This window comes from Lytechinus variegatus, chromosome 1, assembly GCF_018143015.1.
Source record: "Lytechinus variegatus isolate NC3 chromosome 1, Lvar_3.0, whole genome shotgun sequence".
Taxonomy (NCBI): Eukaryota; Metazoa; Echinodermata; class Echinoidea; order Temnopleuroida; family Toxopneustidae; genus Lytechinus; species Lytechinus variegatus.
Window position 1 is genome coordinate 48,963,720 of NC_054740.1, and position 19,243 is coordinate 48,982,962.

A 19,243-nucleotide genomic window follows, 5' to 3' on the forward strand; every position below is an offset into this window, starting at 1 on the left:
CTTTGTGATTAATTTCACTTTTAACTTTGTCCCAAATTTATTTTAACCTCCGTAACGAATACTGCCACAAGTTTTTTCTCCCTTTCAAACTGAATTATATTACATGATAATGTGTCTGCAAGTAGAGTTATAATCAATAATAAATAATTGATAGGGAATTATCATATGTGTTTCCTGTTTTACACGAAAATAAAGGACTGTTCTTACAAAATGAAATGCATGACTAAACAGATTTAACATCCGTAACGCACCTTAAGAAGATATGCACTTTAGCAGTTCTGTTGAGAATTCAGCATTATATAGAATAAGAGACACCTTTCATAATAAATACAGTTTGCAAAGTTAGGGCTGCTACATAAGGACCACGTTGGACCTTAAAGCATAAAGACATTAACTTCCGTAACGCATTAACTTCCGTAACATTTTTTCTTGAATATGCTACAAATTTATGCTATAATGAATCACTCCGGATCATACAGATATAAATCATATAAGGTACCCTCCACCTACTCACCCATAAAAATGATAGCTATTCATCCTTGTAAAATTATTATTACACACCTTATTTTCGACATCACTTTGTAAAGAGGGAAAATTGCCAGCGAAAACAATTTCCCGCGAATTATATACGATATTTAATGCTTTTGGAATTTTAAATAATTCATACTACAAATTTGGAATATTGGCATCTTCTTTATAACTTAACAATTCTAACTTCCTTTGCTATATAAAGTGCATTAACTTCCGTAACAATTATTGTTATGGAAGTTAATACACTTCTTTGATGTACTTTGCTGAGATTGATAGTACGATTCTAGTTCCAGAACATGTGACATGGCTTTGTCTAATGCTGAAGTCGGCAGAAACGGTGGAAAGAAAGGGAATAAGGAGAAACAATAAAACTTTCATAGACAAGGAAACAGAACGGAAAACTATTTGCAATGACTCATGAGCAATGATGAGGAGGGTTATTTCACCGATCAAAAATGTGAGCGCAAAGCGCGAGCTAAAACTTGTGTATAGTCTTACCTGAAAACTTGGGATTCTAAGCATTTTTTGTAAAAATGATCAGGAGGATATCTGAATAAACTATTAATGTAAGTACAAAGTGCTAGCTGATTTTTTTTAGTATTCCGACTGAAACCTTGACATTCTAAACAGTGTTTGTACCAATTACAAGGATGGGTATCTTAATTGATGCGACTGTAAATTTGTTAAGTTTTGATCTGAAAACAATCATTTTTGGACGTTTTAATTTGAGAACAAGATATATATCCAATAAACAATTATTGAAAAGGTAAAACGCGCGCTTTTTGAAGTTTAGAACCCAAAACGGGACATTCTATTAACTTTTTGTAATCATAAAAAGGATGGGTGTCTTGCTAAGGAACTGATGCGCAGCGAGTGCAAAGCGCTAGCTGAAAATGTGTCATTCCAATATAAAATACAGTCATTTTAAGCACACTTTCAAATAAAGAGGATATAAATTGAATAAAAAAATAATTTCATGCAATAGAATACAAAAGAACAAGTGGGGTTACATGTATGTACACCATCAATCAACTCTTTAGATATTCATGAAGATATGCATAGACCAAACTGTTCCCCTAAAATAATGCAAATCTTTAAAATGGCATAACTTCGTTATTCCTTGCTCGATTTTGATCATATTTGCAGTATTTTATTTTTTCAGATTATTATCTGTTCAGAACATATTTTTTGAGCCTGGATGACCCCTTTAATGTGCATGAAAAGAGCTGAAATATTTGATATAGGTCTACCTACGTGAAATTGTGGAAAGGGGTATTCAAACACTCAAGGTCTGTTTGAATTTATTAATGAAATACGTATTTCGATAATCAAACATTTTGGCTATTCATAATTTTTGTAAATCATTTTTGTAACAGGATGCGTAATTGGGTATCTCGATGAAACAAAATAATGAAACGAAAATCGCGATTACATCATATAGATTCCATTAATAATTTATGTATTTCTGATATCCTCTTGTTTCATTCACGTCACTTTATTATTATTCGTTTCCCCATGTCCTTTTAAACGTTTTTTTTCTCTCTCTATCTTTTTTGGCTATTGGCAAGCGGCGGGATTCCTCGTAACCCAGAGAACTCATCCTGGTTACGGGACTACGATTGTTATATTTTGTTTATTGCCAGAAACTTTTAAGATGAACTGCAATTCTGTGGCCCTGTTATTCGGTTTTCTCATTCCAACTTTGAACAAGAACGACAATAAAGTTACAGTTTCCGTTTCATGTTATGTTTTCACATTTTTGGGGGTGGCAAAAGTAAGCTATGCGCGCCACATTTATCTTTATTTATTAAAAAAAGGTAATACGAATACCTAAATATGGATTTTCCTAAGCTAACAATAGATATTGCAATTTGTAACTTGATTTAACTTCCGTAACGAAGATTGACAAGGGTAAAGGCCACTCGATGATTTGATGGTAAAGTATCTTGGGATTCCCAGAATTGGTTATGCATTTCTTAGGATCTTGCTTAGGATTACTTGAGGCCAGAAACTTCTAAGACGAACTACAATTCTGTGGCCCGGTTATTCTGTTTTCTCATTTTAACTGTGATCAAGAACGACAACAAAAATGACAGTTTTCTGTTTCCTGTTCTATTTTTAAATTTTTTTATTTGGGGGTGGGAAAATCAAGAAATGCGTTCCACATTAATCTTTAAAAAAAATGATATACGAATACCTTGATATGAATGTTCGTAAGCTAACAAAATAAGTATTGCAACTTGTAACTTAATTTTAACTTTCGTAACGAAGATTGACAGAGTTAAATGCCATCGAGAGAATTTAATGGTAGACTATCTTTGGATTCCCAGCATTGGTCATGCATTGCTTAGGATCTCAGGTTATTTTAAGGTTCACTCATTCAAATTATGAACATTATACTGAACGAAAGATGTGCAATGATTTTTATGGTACTTTTTGTTATATGTTATTTGGTAAAATCCTAGTTCTGAAAAACAATATTGAATATTTTTCCATCTTTCAAACATTTTGGCTTCAGAGATAAAATTGTTGATACCACACTGAAATTAAATTGTGTGCATTTCAATTCCAATCATTTCAAAAGTGATTTAATCGAGTAACGTAAGTGGGCAATGCTAACGATTAACCTCCGTAACGTTGATATACAGTGCTCGAGTTAATCCGGTCAGTACTTCAAATTGACGCAAGAGCGACTTGCCCCTTTTCTGTTTCCATTTTCTCATACATGGTACTTTCACAATATGCATCTTTCAACCCATTCTGTAGACTTCATTTTTACGATTTTCCCCCCATCAGTTGGTGCATTTTTCTGAGAATGACCCAGTTATGATAAAAATGTTTCTTATGTAATGCAACATAACATAATTATATTATAATATAATATTATAATGAATAATATTTTCTTTTTCCCACTGCGTTTCACTTCCTTTCTCCCTCTTTTCTCCTTTCCCGCCTTTTCCCCGTTTTTTGTCAGACGATGGGGGGGGGGGGGCGTGCTCCCATCCCCCCCGTAGTTACCTCACTGTATGTCCATATGGCAAATACCCCTCCAAAATTATTGTCTTTTTTACCCCATGATGGTTTAATGGTTTTATTAGAGATAACATAAAAAAATTGACATTCCATCTTAACCCCTTCTCAAAGACCCCAACATTAATGAATGGGAAGAAACGGGGGTTTCTCTTCAATGTAATAATAAGGACATAAGTATTTCGTTTGGAAATGGTGAACTGGCTCTTTATCTACATTGTATGATTCAATAATATTGTTTTATTTGTTAAGCGGTATTTCAGGAAGAATTTTCACCAATAAAACAATTATCTCTTTGATCTTTTTTTTTTTCATTTCTTTCGTAAAAAGTGGAGGGATGATTGTACAGGCCATCCCCCCGTCCTCGAAAAGTGGGGGGGGGGTATATCCCCCCATCCCCCCGGGATTTACGCCAGTGGTAGTAGTAGTAGTAGTAGTAGTAGTAGTAGTAGTAGTAGTAGTAGTAGTAGTAGTAGTAGTAGAAGTAGAAAAATAACCCTAGCGGAGTTCATTTATGTTCCTTCTGTTAGCACCTCGAGTTTCATTATTGTAATTATCCATAAACTTAATAAACTTCCGATTTAATGCAAATAAAATACCAAAGTTTAATATTTTGGGAAGGTATTCACACCGAAAATGTCCTAATAAAAAGCGTTCATTCTTAAATATTTCGTTTGTGATTAACCAAATACTTAATAGAGACTCTGGATATAAAGGTTCATATCTCAGGCAGCATTGTGGGTTAATGATCACTCGGCTTGAAAAGTCGCGCAACGTCATGGAGGACGTACGGCCGCAACCCGTTGTCTTCTGACTAGAAAATCTCGCCTAGGACCAAAATTCAGGATGTAATACACCTCAAACTTTGGAAACTAATCTAGTATGAGTGACTCTGCAAAGCATAATCCAGGACGTGACCCATATTTTCTTCGTCAAAAGAGAAAAAAGGTGATAAAGGTGACTTAAATAGGGACTCAACTACTCGACCACGTGCACCCGCCCGCAACACACAGACGCCCCATCTACAGGCAGCATTACACCAGAAAACACCGCAGACTGAAAAGGCGACGTTTGCTCATCCCGTAACTTCACACGCACATACGCAAGAATCAAACGTGGCGGACAAAAACGAACCGGTGAGTCATGCTGAATTTCTAAAGGTCACAAACACAATTATTGACAAAATTGATAATATGAACTCGAATGTTTCTTCTCTCAGAAAGGATATCATAGACATCAAGAAATCAATAGCTGATTTAGAGAAATTTGCTACTGACTCTTCTGATAGGCTAACAAAAATTGAAAATGAATCATTGCCAAGCACAAAGAATAGAGTCTGACTTGAATGTGAAGCTTAGTGCACTTGAAATCTACGATAGAAAAATGAATCTGTTGCTATATGGGGCAAAACGAGAATCTGATGAGAACATTGTCCATGTGGTGGGAAACGTCTTCAAAGAAATGGGTATCCAGCAAGATATACTCCTCAGTAATGCTCACCGCCTACCCCGCCGTGCTCAAGGCGGCATCCAACAATCGCCAGAACCAGTCATCATCAGATTTGTCTCGATGATGGATCGAAACAAAGTCTTGAACGCCTACCAGCAACGGACATCAAGAAGAGGAGACAAGACGCCTACGCAGTCACAACAATTCCCATGGAGATTCGTCGTAGATTTACCTCCTCAATTAAAAAAGCATCGATACCTACTCGAGAAAGAGGCCTGCAGATCCGTAAAGAGGAAAATAAGTCGACTAGAATCAGGCTGATTGGAGTCAAGTTATATCTACAAACCAGAGACAGGGGCTCAATCCACTCAGAATGGAAAACTGTGAATGGCTAGCTTTGCAGATTTACTCACCATCATCAAGTTTGGATCATTATACTTTTGACTTTCGGACTTTCCTGAAAAAAAAATCATCCCTAGCGGTTTATATTACCTTCATTTAACTTTGGACTACATCCATTCCATTTCTACTGCTTAGTTTTCATTTTCTAAGTTCTTAATACATTGCTTTTTCCATGTCATACTAAAGAAAGTAAGCACATGTTTCTGATTTTTGCCTAAATGAACTGATGGGCAATGGAATGTTTTTGTTGTTGTTTATTACAAGAAACAAAATGAATAGGCCTATTTTCCAGTACAAGATAACAATTTACCTGGATGATAACAAAATGTTTTGGAAAAAATAGAAAAGAACTTGTAGGGGGATTTTGTGCCAAAATGGAAAGGGCATAGAGAATACTTTAGTTTTTTATGAGACCCGGTATTAAAATTTTAAAAAATCCTTTCTGCTTCTTTTGTACTGCTCAAATAAAGAAAATTGAGTGTTTTTATGTCATGGCTTTTATTCATAGCATGGATGATAAAGACTTAGTTGCTGCCTGTATATACATGTATATAATATATATTTTTTATGCATCTCCAAATAATAGAGATATCAAATAAACCTTTGAAGGAAATTTTAATTTCATGTTTTTAACGGCCTTTAGAGTTCGTTAAACCTTTCAACATGTTCAAGACCTAATGATTTAAGTTTTTCAGTTATGTATTTGACATGAAAAAAATGTGGCTGTACTTTAAAGTTTCTTTTATTATTAATGATTTTTTTCTCTTTGTTTTTTTCTATTATGGGGTACTTTGTAATAATATGGAAAAAAACAAAGGAAAGAAAGTAATATAAAAGAAAGAAAGTAATATAAAAGAAAGAAAGTAATATAAAAGAAAGAAAGTAATATAAAAGAAAGAACGTAAATAACGTGTAGCTCAAGTAAACTGGTATAGTTTTCATCAATGTTGTTTGCATATCTATGGAAAAAGTAGTAAATGCGAGAAAATAAGAAATAAGTATATACATGTACCAACGGTTTCAGATTGTTTTATTTATTGGATGATATTTTTGAAATGCTGTTAAAAAATAGGACTTTCATGTATAATCAAGGCTGTGCATTCAATTGACTAAATAATCTTTATAATTTTGATAATGCAGAATGAGTCCTGGCATTTCAACAACGCATACTTCGTTCACTCAGATACTGGTTGTTTTATGTAGATTATTTCTGGTTGCCTTGCGCACGAAATTTTTTCACGAAATGTACATAGACATTTTTACAGTGCCTAAAAAGTAGTGGATTTCAGTTTCTATTCTTGGCATAATATTGAAGGCCTGGATAAGGACCTAAGCGCGATGGTATGCGCCATGTTTTTCTTGTTCGTTTCGCGTGAAACCATGTTTAGTGTTGTCTTGTTTGTGTGTCAAGTGTTTATGTTTGTTTATGTTTGTTGTTTTGTGTTTGTGTTGTCAGTGTTAAAAAAATAAAAAAGCCTCCACAGGAATTATTGTTCATAACTCAATGCTAGATTCAATGTATGATGGGTAGTTTCAGTATAATTTCTTTGAACTGTCGAGGTTTAGGAAATAGTAAAAAAAAATTGATGTCTTAGAATATATTAAGGCAAAAAAGTTTCATATCTGCTGCTTGCAGGACACTCATTTTGTAAGTGAAGACGAAGTTTCAATAAAACGTATTTGGGGAGATAATTGTTTTTTAGTCATAAAACGTCTAATGCTAGGGGTGTAGCCATTCTCTTTGCGGAGGGTGTTATTTTTAATATAAATCAAATCAAAAGGTCAACCGAAGGGAATTTTGTTGCTTTAGATCTCCAGATATATGATTATAATATAACATTAATATCTCTATATGGCCCTAACCAAGACAATGTTAACTTTTATTCAGATGTTGAAAATGTTGCATTAGAATTTGAAAACCCTTTAACAATTTTTTGTGGTGATTGGAATTTGGTCCAAAATTTTGATAAAGACACATTTAATTATGTTCGTTTGAATAATCCAAACGCAAAGAAAAGAGTTGATGAAATGAAAACTAACTAAAGTTTGGTGGATCCATGGAGAGAATTACATGAACATGAAAAGATATTTACAATCCACTCCATTTAAGGCAGCCAGATTGGATTATTTTCTTGTATCTCATGAATTAATGTCTCTTGTCAACAGAATAGGAATTCTACCGGGATATAGAACTGATCATTCGTTGGTGAAGTTATCATTGAATCTAAATCATTGTAAGACAGGACCGAGTTACTGGAAATTTAACAATTCATTGTTAAAAGATGATATTTATATAGAACTGATTAAAGATGTTATTCAACAAACAATTGATACCTACTCAACCCGACCAGTAAGATTCGGTGGAAATGTAGTCGATGGTCAAAATCCTTTGTATGAGTTTAATGTAAGTGATCAGCTGTTTTTTGATACGCTGTTAACAGTTGTTAGAGGTGAAACAATTTCATATGCTGCTGCAAAAAAAACGTTAATCTAGAAAATGATTTAGAGAAAGAAATTGTAAATTTAGAAAAGAATTTGGTTTTAAATACAAATATAGAAAGGGGGTTAACTGTTTTGAATGAGAAGAAAGCTCAGAGTCAATGAGAAAAAAAATAATGAAGAAATAAAGATGAGATCCAGAACTAAATGGATGGAGTTCGGAGAGAAACCATCCAAACATTTTTTTTAATTTAGAAAATAAAAAAATGTTTTTAATAAAAGAATATGCAAATTGATGACCTATGAATATAAGGAAGTAACAACACATGAGGATATTACATCAGAAATTGTTTCTTTTTATTCGCAACTATATGAAAGGCACCCTGTTATAAATACTGATTAAAATGCAATGATAAACAATGATTAACTAAATAAATTAACAAATGCTATGTCACGGAATTTAGAAGGAGAGCTCTCCACCGACGAGGTTTATTATGCCCTAACAAATATGAAAAACAATAAATCTCCTGGTCTAGATGGATTCACTGTTGAATTTTTTAAACATTTTTGGAAGGGAATCCATATATTTTTAGTTAGATATTTTAACTCTACATTTTTATCTGGTATGCCTTACATACAGAAGTTGGGAGTTATTACTTTAATCCCCAAAGGAAATAAAGATAGACACTATTTAAAAAATTGGAGACCCATATCATTATTAAATGTCGTATACAAAATAGGATCTGCTTGCATAGCTAATAGATTGAAGAATGTACTCCCGCTTCTTATTCATGAGAATCAGAAAGGGTTTATGTCCGGACGCTTTATCGGAGAAAACATCCGCTTGTTATATGATATATTATTATATACTGAATTAAACGATATTCCCGGTTTATTGTTACTTATAGATTTTGAGAAGGCATTCGATTCAATTTCTCATGACTTTATTCGCAATGTACTACACTTCTTTAAATTCGGTCCGACCATTGTTAAATGGTTTGATGTGTTTTATGCAAAGATGTGTTTTATGCAAATGCTCAATCTTGTGGTTTAATCAATAGACACCTGTCTCCCAGATTTTCAATAGAGCGAGGCTGTCGCCAAGGAGATCCATTGTCTCCATATATTTTTCTATTATGTGCTGAAATACTTGGCGTTTTGTTTCGACAATCAACGTCAATAGATGGTTTGAGGATGCCCTCTGGTAAATGTCATAAAATATTACAGTATGCAGATGACACTCTTCTGACATTAAACGGTTCAGAAAGAGAATTGAGTAGTGCTTTTGACATCTTGGAAAAATATAAAACAATATCAGGTTTTTTGACTGTTAATATAACAAAGACACATGCAATATGGATTGGAGGATACAAGAACAAGAAAGACTGTATTCTTGCCAACAGGAATTTGAATTGGGTATTTGATGAATACTTCAGATATTTGGGTATAGATTTTTGTACAGATCTTCAGAAAATGACAGTGCATAATTACAATGAAAAGTTTGAAGAAATCAAAAGTCAAATGACTTCATGGTTAAGACGTTACCTGACGGTCCTTGGAAGAGTTACGGTTGTCAAGTCATTGTTTGTGTCTAAATTGAACTACTTAATTCTTTCTCTCCCGAATCCAAGTGAGTTATTTCTAAAAGGTGTAAATCCCCCAATTTCATAGATTCATATGGGGAGAGAAACCAGATAAAGTAAGTAGAAATCAAATGTCTCAGAGTTATTCTGAAGGTGGAGTAAAAATGATAGACATAAATCTGCATTGCCAGTCATTGAAAATTTCTTGGATGGAAAAACGGTTCCATTGACGGTAATATTCTTTATCTTCTCCAGTCTTTTTTGCATAAAACTCAAAACTTGGATATTTATATGGGAAATAGCTATTTTTTAGACTGGCACACGAAATTAAAAATACTTCTTGGAAAGAAATGTTCTTAGCATATAGCACACTGTTATCTATGCACTTTAATGATATACCTTGCCAACCCCTATGGAACAATGATTTTATAAAAATAGGTAATATCTCAATTCACAGTAGATCTCTAAAAAATAGGGGTGTTCGTTTTGTAAATGATATTTTAGATGTACATGGCAATTTCCTCTCTTTGAATGACCTTCAGGAAAAAATACAATGTTCAAATAAATTTTCTTTTTTACCGTGGATTATGTGATGCTTTAAGAGACGGTTTTAGCAATGGCACACACTTTAGCAAGTTCCAAGAACCTATTATCCCTGATACAATAGCACTTGTAATAAAATATGATAAAGGTTGTTCACACATCTATACGATTCTTAAAAAGAAAAGGAAAGTGGAGTGTAAAAGTTTTCATAAGTGGAAGTGTATATTCGATATGAATGACAAGCAATTGCAGTCATATTGCTCTATTGGATTCAGTTGTACTACCGATGTGAATTTACGTTGGTTTCAGTTCAAAATAATGCAACGCATTTTATATACAAATTAAATATTGTTTAAAATTAAGTTAGCTCAACATAAAGAATGTACTTTTTGTAATGTACACCGTGAAACAGTCACTCATCTACTTTGTGAATGTACATGTATTAAACATACATGGGACAGGTTTGAGCAATGGATATTTCTTAAAACTGGAAATAAAATATTTTTCTCTAATAAAGAAAAATTATTTGGCTTAAGAGGTTCAAGTAATCATGCATTAAATTGTTTATTGATAGTGATACGGCTAATGATTTACACTTCCAGAGTAAAACATCAATTACCTGTTTTTGATAATATCAAATTTGCACTTCAGAATTATTTCAAGAATGAAAAATATATCACAGAGTCAAATTGTAAAATGGTAAAGTTTACAAAGAAATGGTTTCAATTACTTGCCATGTTTACATGAGGTGATCTGTTCAGTTCCTTTTCGTATGTACAATTTTACATATGAATATTATTGTTCATTTACTCCTTGCTTGTTTCTTAAATTGTTTACTATTACATGTAAGTGAACCTGACAGTCCAATTTATATATTTGTTGCAATTACTGTTGTACTGTATTTCGTTGTCATTAACTTGATTTGTCATTGAAAAGATATCTTGTTATGTTTGAATAATAATAAAATCCCTGTGGAGGGGAAACAAATTGAAAAAAAATTATATAAATCTATACACAATGTAGCAAGAACAATGCAATCTACACTTTGAACATGACAATAAATATAATATTACTTTTAAAGAAGTCATAGCAGTGTTTAAAATAGCACATGCATTAGGTGAATTTATAGCAATTATCTGAAATTTCGGAAATATTAAGGAAACATATATGTTCAATAAACTTGCCCCAACATACAAAAACGTTTCAATGAGTTCCTATCATATAACCGGGTTAAGATAAGCAAATTCATTGATTACTTTCTCCAATGTCAACAAGGTTATTAAACTAGGTTATATTATATTTAACATCTATAGGTGAGCACTTCTTATGGTAGGGTAATGTATTCATGTATACTTGCTAACATGGATCATATTCAAATAGAAAAGGGGAAATAGAAAATAGGAAAGAAATCACCTACCTTTGGGAGATTACCCATCGATACGACCCTAAGGAATGACAGATCTTCCTCATTCAGTTCATGACTAGCATTGAAGGTCAAGTGGCGAGTTCTAGGTTGCTTAGCTTTAGGCATCTTCTCAAATTCCGTCAATCTAATTAATGAAGATAGTACAAGGTTAAGAGGTAGTCGATTTCTATTCGATTTGATTCAGTTTTGACAAGAATAGTGCTGGCTCATAGTGGTTCTGGCACTTACCTATAATGATTTTTTTTAAGTGTCGAATTCGATTATAGTGTCGATATAACTTTCATTTTTATTGGTTCAATGTCTCTTCTCTTAAAAAAAAATGTTTTAGAATTATTTGACGGCTCCATAAATGTGTACAAAATAACCACCATTGTATTTAGGTATGAATCTACGAGGAGTTTTTTTATCAGTATTTGAAAAGTATTTCATCTAATGAAATATTACAAAAGAAATTGTGTGTGAAGTCATAAAGTTAATTGAGCTGCGCCGTTTTGTGAAATAAGGTAAAGTAAAACTTTAAATTGTCATAACTCTCTTCTTTGACATCTTACTTTGATGACATTGTCAGAGTTATGCTTGTTTCATTTTGATTTATTTGTCAAATAAAAAAATTACCCCTTTTCTCAAAAACGCACAAATAATGATAGGTAAATGAGGTAAGTAAAAAGCTTATTTTCGAGCCCGATAATTTTAACTATTCTTGAGAAAAAAACTCAATTAAGAAACAGTGGAAATATAGAAACTTGAATAATTGAATATCTTTTTTAATCGCCAGAAATTAAAGAACCTTGGTGTCAAAAGGAATCAACATATGTTGGAAAAAGAAAAAAGTAAATGATACCAATCAAAATTATAAGCAACATGTATAAGAATTAAATCCTGTGCCCGTTGCATAAAACAAACTTTTTTGGGAACTTTGCCATCCGGTGGTATACTCACTCCCCGTATAAGTCCTTGATTTTTATTACAGTCGATTTCATGCTACAGGCGATCTGGGCATCTTACAAAGAGTTGCCATTGATTCGATCAACCACAACTATGGTAAGCCAGCAACGAAAACATCTAATCTAAAATGATGTGATGTATGGTTCTAGGACAATTACCCCCCCCCCCCCGGAAAATTAACCCCTGAGGACAATTACCCTCGAGGACAGTTATCCGCGAGGACAATTAACCCCCCCCCCCCCGATAATTACCCCCGGAAAATCACCCTCAAACAATTACCTCTAAGGACATGTAACCCAGGACGATTACCCCCAGAAATCCTCCATTCTCCCCGGCCGGTCTTGGCCGGTGACACAGGTTTTCAAAATGTTTTCTATTGTACAACGCCTACTTAGCTTGTTGTACGGGATCAAATGGGAGGCTGAATGTCACACATTCGTACCGTTGCACACAAGACGTATGGTGAGACTACCACATATCGACCACCTCTTTTGAAACCGACCACATTGCGCGTGTTAAAATTATTGCGTATTACAAACGATACGCGCGGGAGAGTAGGCGCAGTGTCCATAGAAACGGTAAAAATCGATTTCACAAGAAAAAAAGAAGCAACAAAAAGTAGAAATGTAGTAGAATTAATCAAAATTGTATTGACTAAACCCAATCCCCGCTGAAAAACCAAGAAATCCGATAGGAAACGGCTTTAGAACAAATATCCGTCGTCAATCGTCGAATCATGCGCCGGAGCTCACAGTGGAAGTAGTGAGGCGATCATTTAGCATGTTGACGTCATGTAACTGATTTGAAAGAGTAAAAATATTTCGCCACCGCGACAGGAATCGACCGTAAACTTAGTGTATCGCTAGTGGTCGGTTTCAAAATACGGCTGCAAATGAGCAAATGTAAAATCGTCGCATTCCTTGTTCGTCGATATATACGCGAATTGAATCGGAGTCGTCGAGCAAAACATGGAAATCTGATCTGCTCAATTTTCTGCACAAATGAGACGAAAACTGGGTAAAATTGGTGAATATTTTCGCAGATATGATGCTTAGAATATTAGGTGGTCGATAAGGGGTAGTTCCAACCATACCATCCAAAATGTACCATTGCACGGCTGTAGGAGGTGACGTCACAATGCCATTTCACTGAATAAGGTGACAATGCGCGTACAGCCCGCTGGCTAAATGCGCAATGCTATATCCAAGATCATATGCGCTTGTGTGCCCGGCTTGTGGGATTTTGCTTTTCGCTTTCAATATTTTTGCTCCCTTTTCATAGATTACTGGAGAGAAAAAAACTCTTGTTTTTTCCATATTGTACAACGCCTACTTAGCTTGTTGTACGCGATCAAATGGGAGGCTGAATGTCACACATTTGTACCGTTGCACACAAGACGTACCATCCAAAATGTACCATTGCACGGCTTTAGGAGGTGACGTCACAATGCGATTTCATCGAATAAGGTGACAATGCAATGGGCGTGCAGCCCGCTGGCTAAATGCGCAATGCTGTCCAAGATCATGTGCGCTTGTGGGCCCGGCATGTGGGATTTTGCTTTTCGCTTTCGATATTTTTGCTCCCTTTTCATAGATTACTGGAGGGAAAAACTCTTGTTTTTTCATATTTTCGCAAGATTCCGAGGCGTTGTACAACACAAATAGCATGAATAGCGAATATTCTTATTCGTGCAATGATGCGAGATTTGGCATTCGGTGAAAGAAACGCTCTATTCAACTCGGCTAACGCCTCGTTGAATAAAGCATCTTTCTTTCACCTCGTGCGAAATCTCGCACCATCGCACTCATGCCTATTCGCTATTTGTATACTAACATTAATAACTTTCTATTTCTTTTCTATATTGATCTTTCTCGCTTTCTTCTTTTTTCCTTGCTTTTTCATTTTTTTTTTCCTTTACCGCTTTTTTATTCCCTGTTTTTGTTTGGCAGCACTTTCTGCATCATGACAAATGGGGAAGGGGCTTGAACCCCAAACCTCAGTTAGGCTACGCATATTTGCATCAGGAAATATGTAAACTGGCCCTCATACTAAGTTTTCATATAACAATTAAACACAATTAGATGTAATAATCACAAATGGTGAATATATCTGATTCCAACTGATCTGATTTTTTTTTATTTTTATTTTGGGTTTCATTTCAGGAAAGATATCAGACGTATAGATAAAACGAAAAAAATACACCTTCATAGGTAGAAATATTGAAAGTCGATAACGCAACTATCAACACTAACCCTGTCAAGTAGGACCTAAAATTCTGATATTTTAAAAACAATTCAACTATAACAAGAAGCTGAGCTAATTATGAAACAAATAGTGCACATTCCAGATTAAGATGTGGCTTTATAACTTAATACAGTAAGCTAAAAAAATTATGCAAAGATAATACACACAAGAACACCTTATAATTTTACCATTTAGACCTTGTTTGTTTGTATGTTTGTATTTATTTCCATATAAAAAGATAAAACATATACATGATCTATTTAACATAACATAGAGATGGAGGATGGCCCATTTCAGCGGTATCAATAAGATATCACTGTTCTTCCATGGGGTCCTTAAAAACATAAATACATGCATATAAAACAAATATACAAAATATACACAAAACTTAATCGAATGCATGAAAAGAATGAAAAATCACTACCCACCCCCCCCCCCCAAAAAAAAAAAGAAAATGCAACAACAGGCAAAATCATTATGGAAAATCGAGATACAATTGAATATTTGATTTAAAGGAATGAATCGTTGAACTAGACGATAAATGAATTGGTAATTTGTTATAAAGTGTAGCCCCCTATACAAAAATGTCCGTTTACAGCTGTTTGACTTTGGTTTTGGGAGACTGAGTTGATTTTCTGTACGCAGAGAGTAAGGGTATGATTAACGAGAAAGTTGTGTTTTCATATAATCAGGTGCAAAATTATTCAAAATTTTAAACATCATTACGTACATATGTTCCTTTTGCCGGGTATTTAAAGTCTTCCATTTCAAGATATCATGGATGTATGAGGATGAAGTATGCAAATATGGATCGATTTTTAGAATAATTCTTCCTGCACGATTTTGAAGTTTTTGCAATAAATCCAAATACTTCTTAGATGCAGATTGCCAAACAATATCAGCATAATCAAAATGTGGAAGGATAACCGAAAAATATATTAAATTTAAACTAGATTCATTAACAAATCGCCTAAGTCTGCCAAGGAAACCAATCATTTACCAATTTTTGAACACATGTGATAAAAATGAACATTCCATTTAAGTTCTCTATCAATAAACACTCTAAGATATTCATTACTTTCTACCATTTGAATATCTGTTTCGCGAATGCGTAAGTGAAGATTTTTATGTCTTGCCAACATATGCCGATTATCTAAAAACATACTTACGGTTTTATTACAATTAATTTTTAATCGATTTTTGTTCATCCGATTTGCAACATTTTTCAGTTCATTATTAAGGTGACAGGTGCCCTATTATCGTGCGGAAACGACTGCTGGTATATAATCAAGAATAGGATTTTTACTAAGTACCTGTACCCCAACAAACTATATATTTTTGGAAAGCTTATGAGCTGATCTACACAGAAATTTGCACTGTGGCATATTAGCTTTAGGCATAAGCAAAATATGGTCATTCAAAGTCATGACTTTAAAAATCATGATTTTTCTCTATATGAACTTTCTATGGTTATAACTTCACAACATAAAGTGTAATTTAAGTTTGGATGGATTAATTTAATTCTCTGACTTCTTTGTGATGAATTTATGATGGCTTTAAAAAATATTCAGAGTAGAATTGTAAAATTTATGGATTAAACAAGCAGTCAGATAATGAGAAATTCAGGAAGGACTTTTATACACAATTCCACCTGTGGGGGTACCATGCATCACTATCATTATCTTGTTGTACAATTCAAGATACACAATTCTACAAAATTTCATGCAAACCCAATGATTATAACTCAAGTTATTACATTTTTCATAAAAAACGCAATTTTGTACAAAAACACGATAAAGAAATGGCTATAATACTAATAATAACGGACATTTGTAACGTGCCATGTCTGTCACATAGTGACACTCCTAGCGTATACAGCTAGGAATCCTTTGATGTTAAGACACAATATAAGAGTTCCCTATTTGGCTAACAGAGGGTGGTAGTCAACTTTGCTACATGGAATATCTGGGGGTTCAGCCAAAAAAAATCTGGGGATTTTCTGATTTTTTTATGGCAGTATCAAAGGTTTTGGGGCGGATTTAATCATTTCTGGTGTGTAAAATAGTACTTCCGGTTTGAGAATTTTATAAATATATGTTTTAACCCCCTCTTATTAAAAAAAGAGGTAGAATATTGAGATAAAACAAGTTGCATGATGAATATACACACATGAAACTAGCAAAGGAGACAAAAAAATCAAAATCATAAAAAAAAATTGTTTAGGGCACCTGTCACCTTAAGTGTTCTTTCAACTACAAGTGGATTTTTATCCGAGAAATATAAAACAGAGTCATCAGCATACATGTATATAAATGAAAAGAACATTTATGAAGAGAGCATGACAAATAATTTATGATTATAACAAAGAGAAGCGGACCCAATATAGACCCCTGGGGTACACCATTTGAAATTACATATTCATAAGAAAAGACATTATTCAAACAAGTTTTAATTTTGCGATCGGAAAGATAGCTAATACCTTGGTCACATTTTGTTCTACGGCGGCCGTACGGCGAGTCGAAAACAGTCGTTTTATTCATTTTTATTCAAACCACCTATATGTAGTTGGTACAAAAAAAATTAAAACGGCTGTTTTCGACTCGCCGTACGGCCGCCGCACAGTGGGCCAGAATGCGTTGAAAGTGCGCCAAAATTATATTCCATGTTAGATATTTACTTTAACAATTTGATTATGGGTAATTTTGGGCGTAGAATTGACGGAACATAATTTTAAGCCGATATGACGTCACCTTAATGCCAAATTTTGATTGGCTACTTGAAATATCTGTGAAAAGACAAATTACACTAAGTAAATTGTGTAGTATATAAACTTTGCGTTATGTGCTACTTTAAAGTTGGCCAGAGTGAATATTAGTTTATGCCTAAAAGTGATTTAAGAGATGCCGAAAATAATTTTTGCTGCATCAAAATGATTATTGATTACATTTATTAAAAAAAAAAAAATCTGAAAAATATTAACCGTGCTTTATCAAGCTGTGTTGACTTGTGTAAAACGCAAAGTAACACCACGAATGTATCACTATGACGAGGGTTTTGGACTGAAATTATTCTACAAGTAAGATTTATCCCTGGAGGCTTGTGGGTATAGCCCTTATTTGCTTTAGCAACATTTATTTTGTTTACATTAAGCCCGTAATTCATGTAATTTTCATGGAATGGAAGGGGAATCGTCCTCGCCGTGCACAAGCGAACGGCAATGTACACCCACGCGGTGAGCTACGATGACTGCGCGGTATAAAAAACGGTTACACTTCGTAATTCCGAAGCTTCGTAATTCCGAAGGTTCTTTATTCCGAAGGTTCGTAATTCCGAAACACGTAAATTGCCTATACCTCGATGTTCGTTAATCCGAAAACGAAAAAGGGTTCGTTAATCCGAACATTTGTGGCGTTATTCCGACGGTTCGTTATTCCGAAGGTTCGATAATCCGAAAACGAAATAAGGTTCGTTGTTCCGAAGGTTCGATAATCCGAAAACGAAATAGGGTTCGCTGTTCCGAAGGTTCGTTAATCCGAAAACGAAATAAGGTTCGTTTTTCCGAAGGTTCGATAATCCGAAAACGAAATAAGGTTCGTTAATCCGAAATCGAAACAAGGTTCGTTAATCCGAAAACAAAATAAGGTTCGTTAATCCGAAAACAAAATAAGGTTCGTTAATCCCAAAAATGAAAACCGGGAAAGCAGAGGCAAGGGGGGGTGGACACTTGCCGTTCAATTGTTATGAGGATGGGAAGGCAAGGGCGGCCAAACGAATTTTCGTTTGGGGGGTAAAGCCAAAAAATGAAACTCATACGTCAAAATGGGCACTTTGGTGATATTTTCACCTTAAGATTATCAAAAAAAACTTATTTGAAATGACTTCTTATTATGGCAAAATGTACATTTAGCCTTTATTTTTCGGGAGAGAGTATAATGAGCGAGCGGCTTGGTAAAAAAAATCAAATGCGAAGTTGTAAAACTCGTTTTGGGGGTCAATTATTCATTAAATGGCATTATTGCGAGGTGTTGCGAGCGTGAATCACAAGCTAAAACCTAAGGGTATTTCAATAAAAATGGAAATAAGTTTTTAAAAATCCGAGCAGATTTCTGCATTTCTGTACATCTAACTAAATAATTAACACGAACGCAATACGCGAGCTTAAACATACTGACCAGAAAAGGAATCTTAAAGAAAGAATTTAGTAACCTCTTTAGGATACATATTTCACCAATCGAATAAGTGAGAGTGCATGCGAAGCGCAAGCTGAAAATTTGCAATATTCCAGCCTGAAAACTTTACTTTAAAAAGGGTATTTTATTTCGAAAACATGAAAAACAGCATATTTATTTTTGAAAAAAGATCTTTCCCATTTTTGGATAAAACATGCATTTCCCTGTTTTTTTATATCATTTTTGGGGTGCAAGTGCCCCCTGCCTCCCGGCGGATCCAACTTTTGTCAAATGGGGGGGGAGCAATTTTTTTCGGCCATATTTTCCTCGATCGGCAGCTTAAAGTTGATTTTTGTTTGTTTTTTGAAAGGGTAGTCCTAACAGTCAATAATTAGCTTTATACTTATAAAATAAAGTAAATATGTAATAACATGATAAACCCTTTTTGACTAATGCGAGCGCGAGCTATATTTTTTTTTTAA

General features: G+C 34.2%; 1 protein-coding gene across 1 annotated transcript in view; it reads right to left on the reverse strand.

Moving 5' to 3' along the window:
- LOC121430844 (short transient receptor potential channel 6-like) overlaps positions 1 to 11,617 on the reverse strand; it is an 89,993-nt gene extending 78,376 nt beyond the window's left edge. Inside the window, exon 1 of the mRNA XM_041628271.1 lies at positions 11,395 to 11,617. Coding sequence (XP_041484205.1) covers positions 11,395 to 11,508 — 114 coding nt within the window. The 5' untranslated portion in view covers positions 11,509 to 11,617. The remainder of the gene's footprint in view (positions 1 to 11,394) is intronic.
- Between the last annotated feature and the right edge of the window lie 7,626 nt (positions 11,618 to 19,243).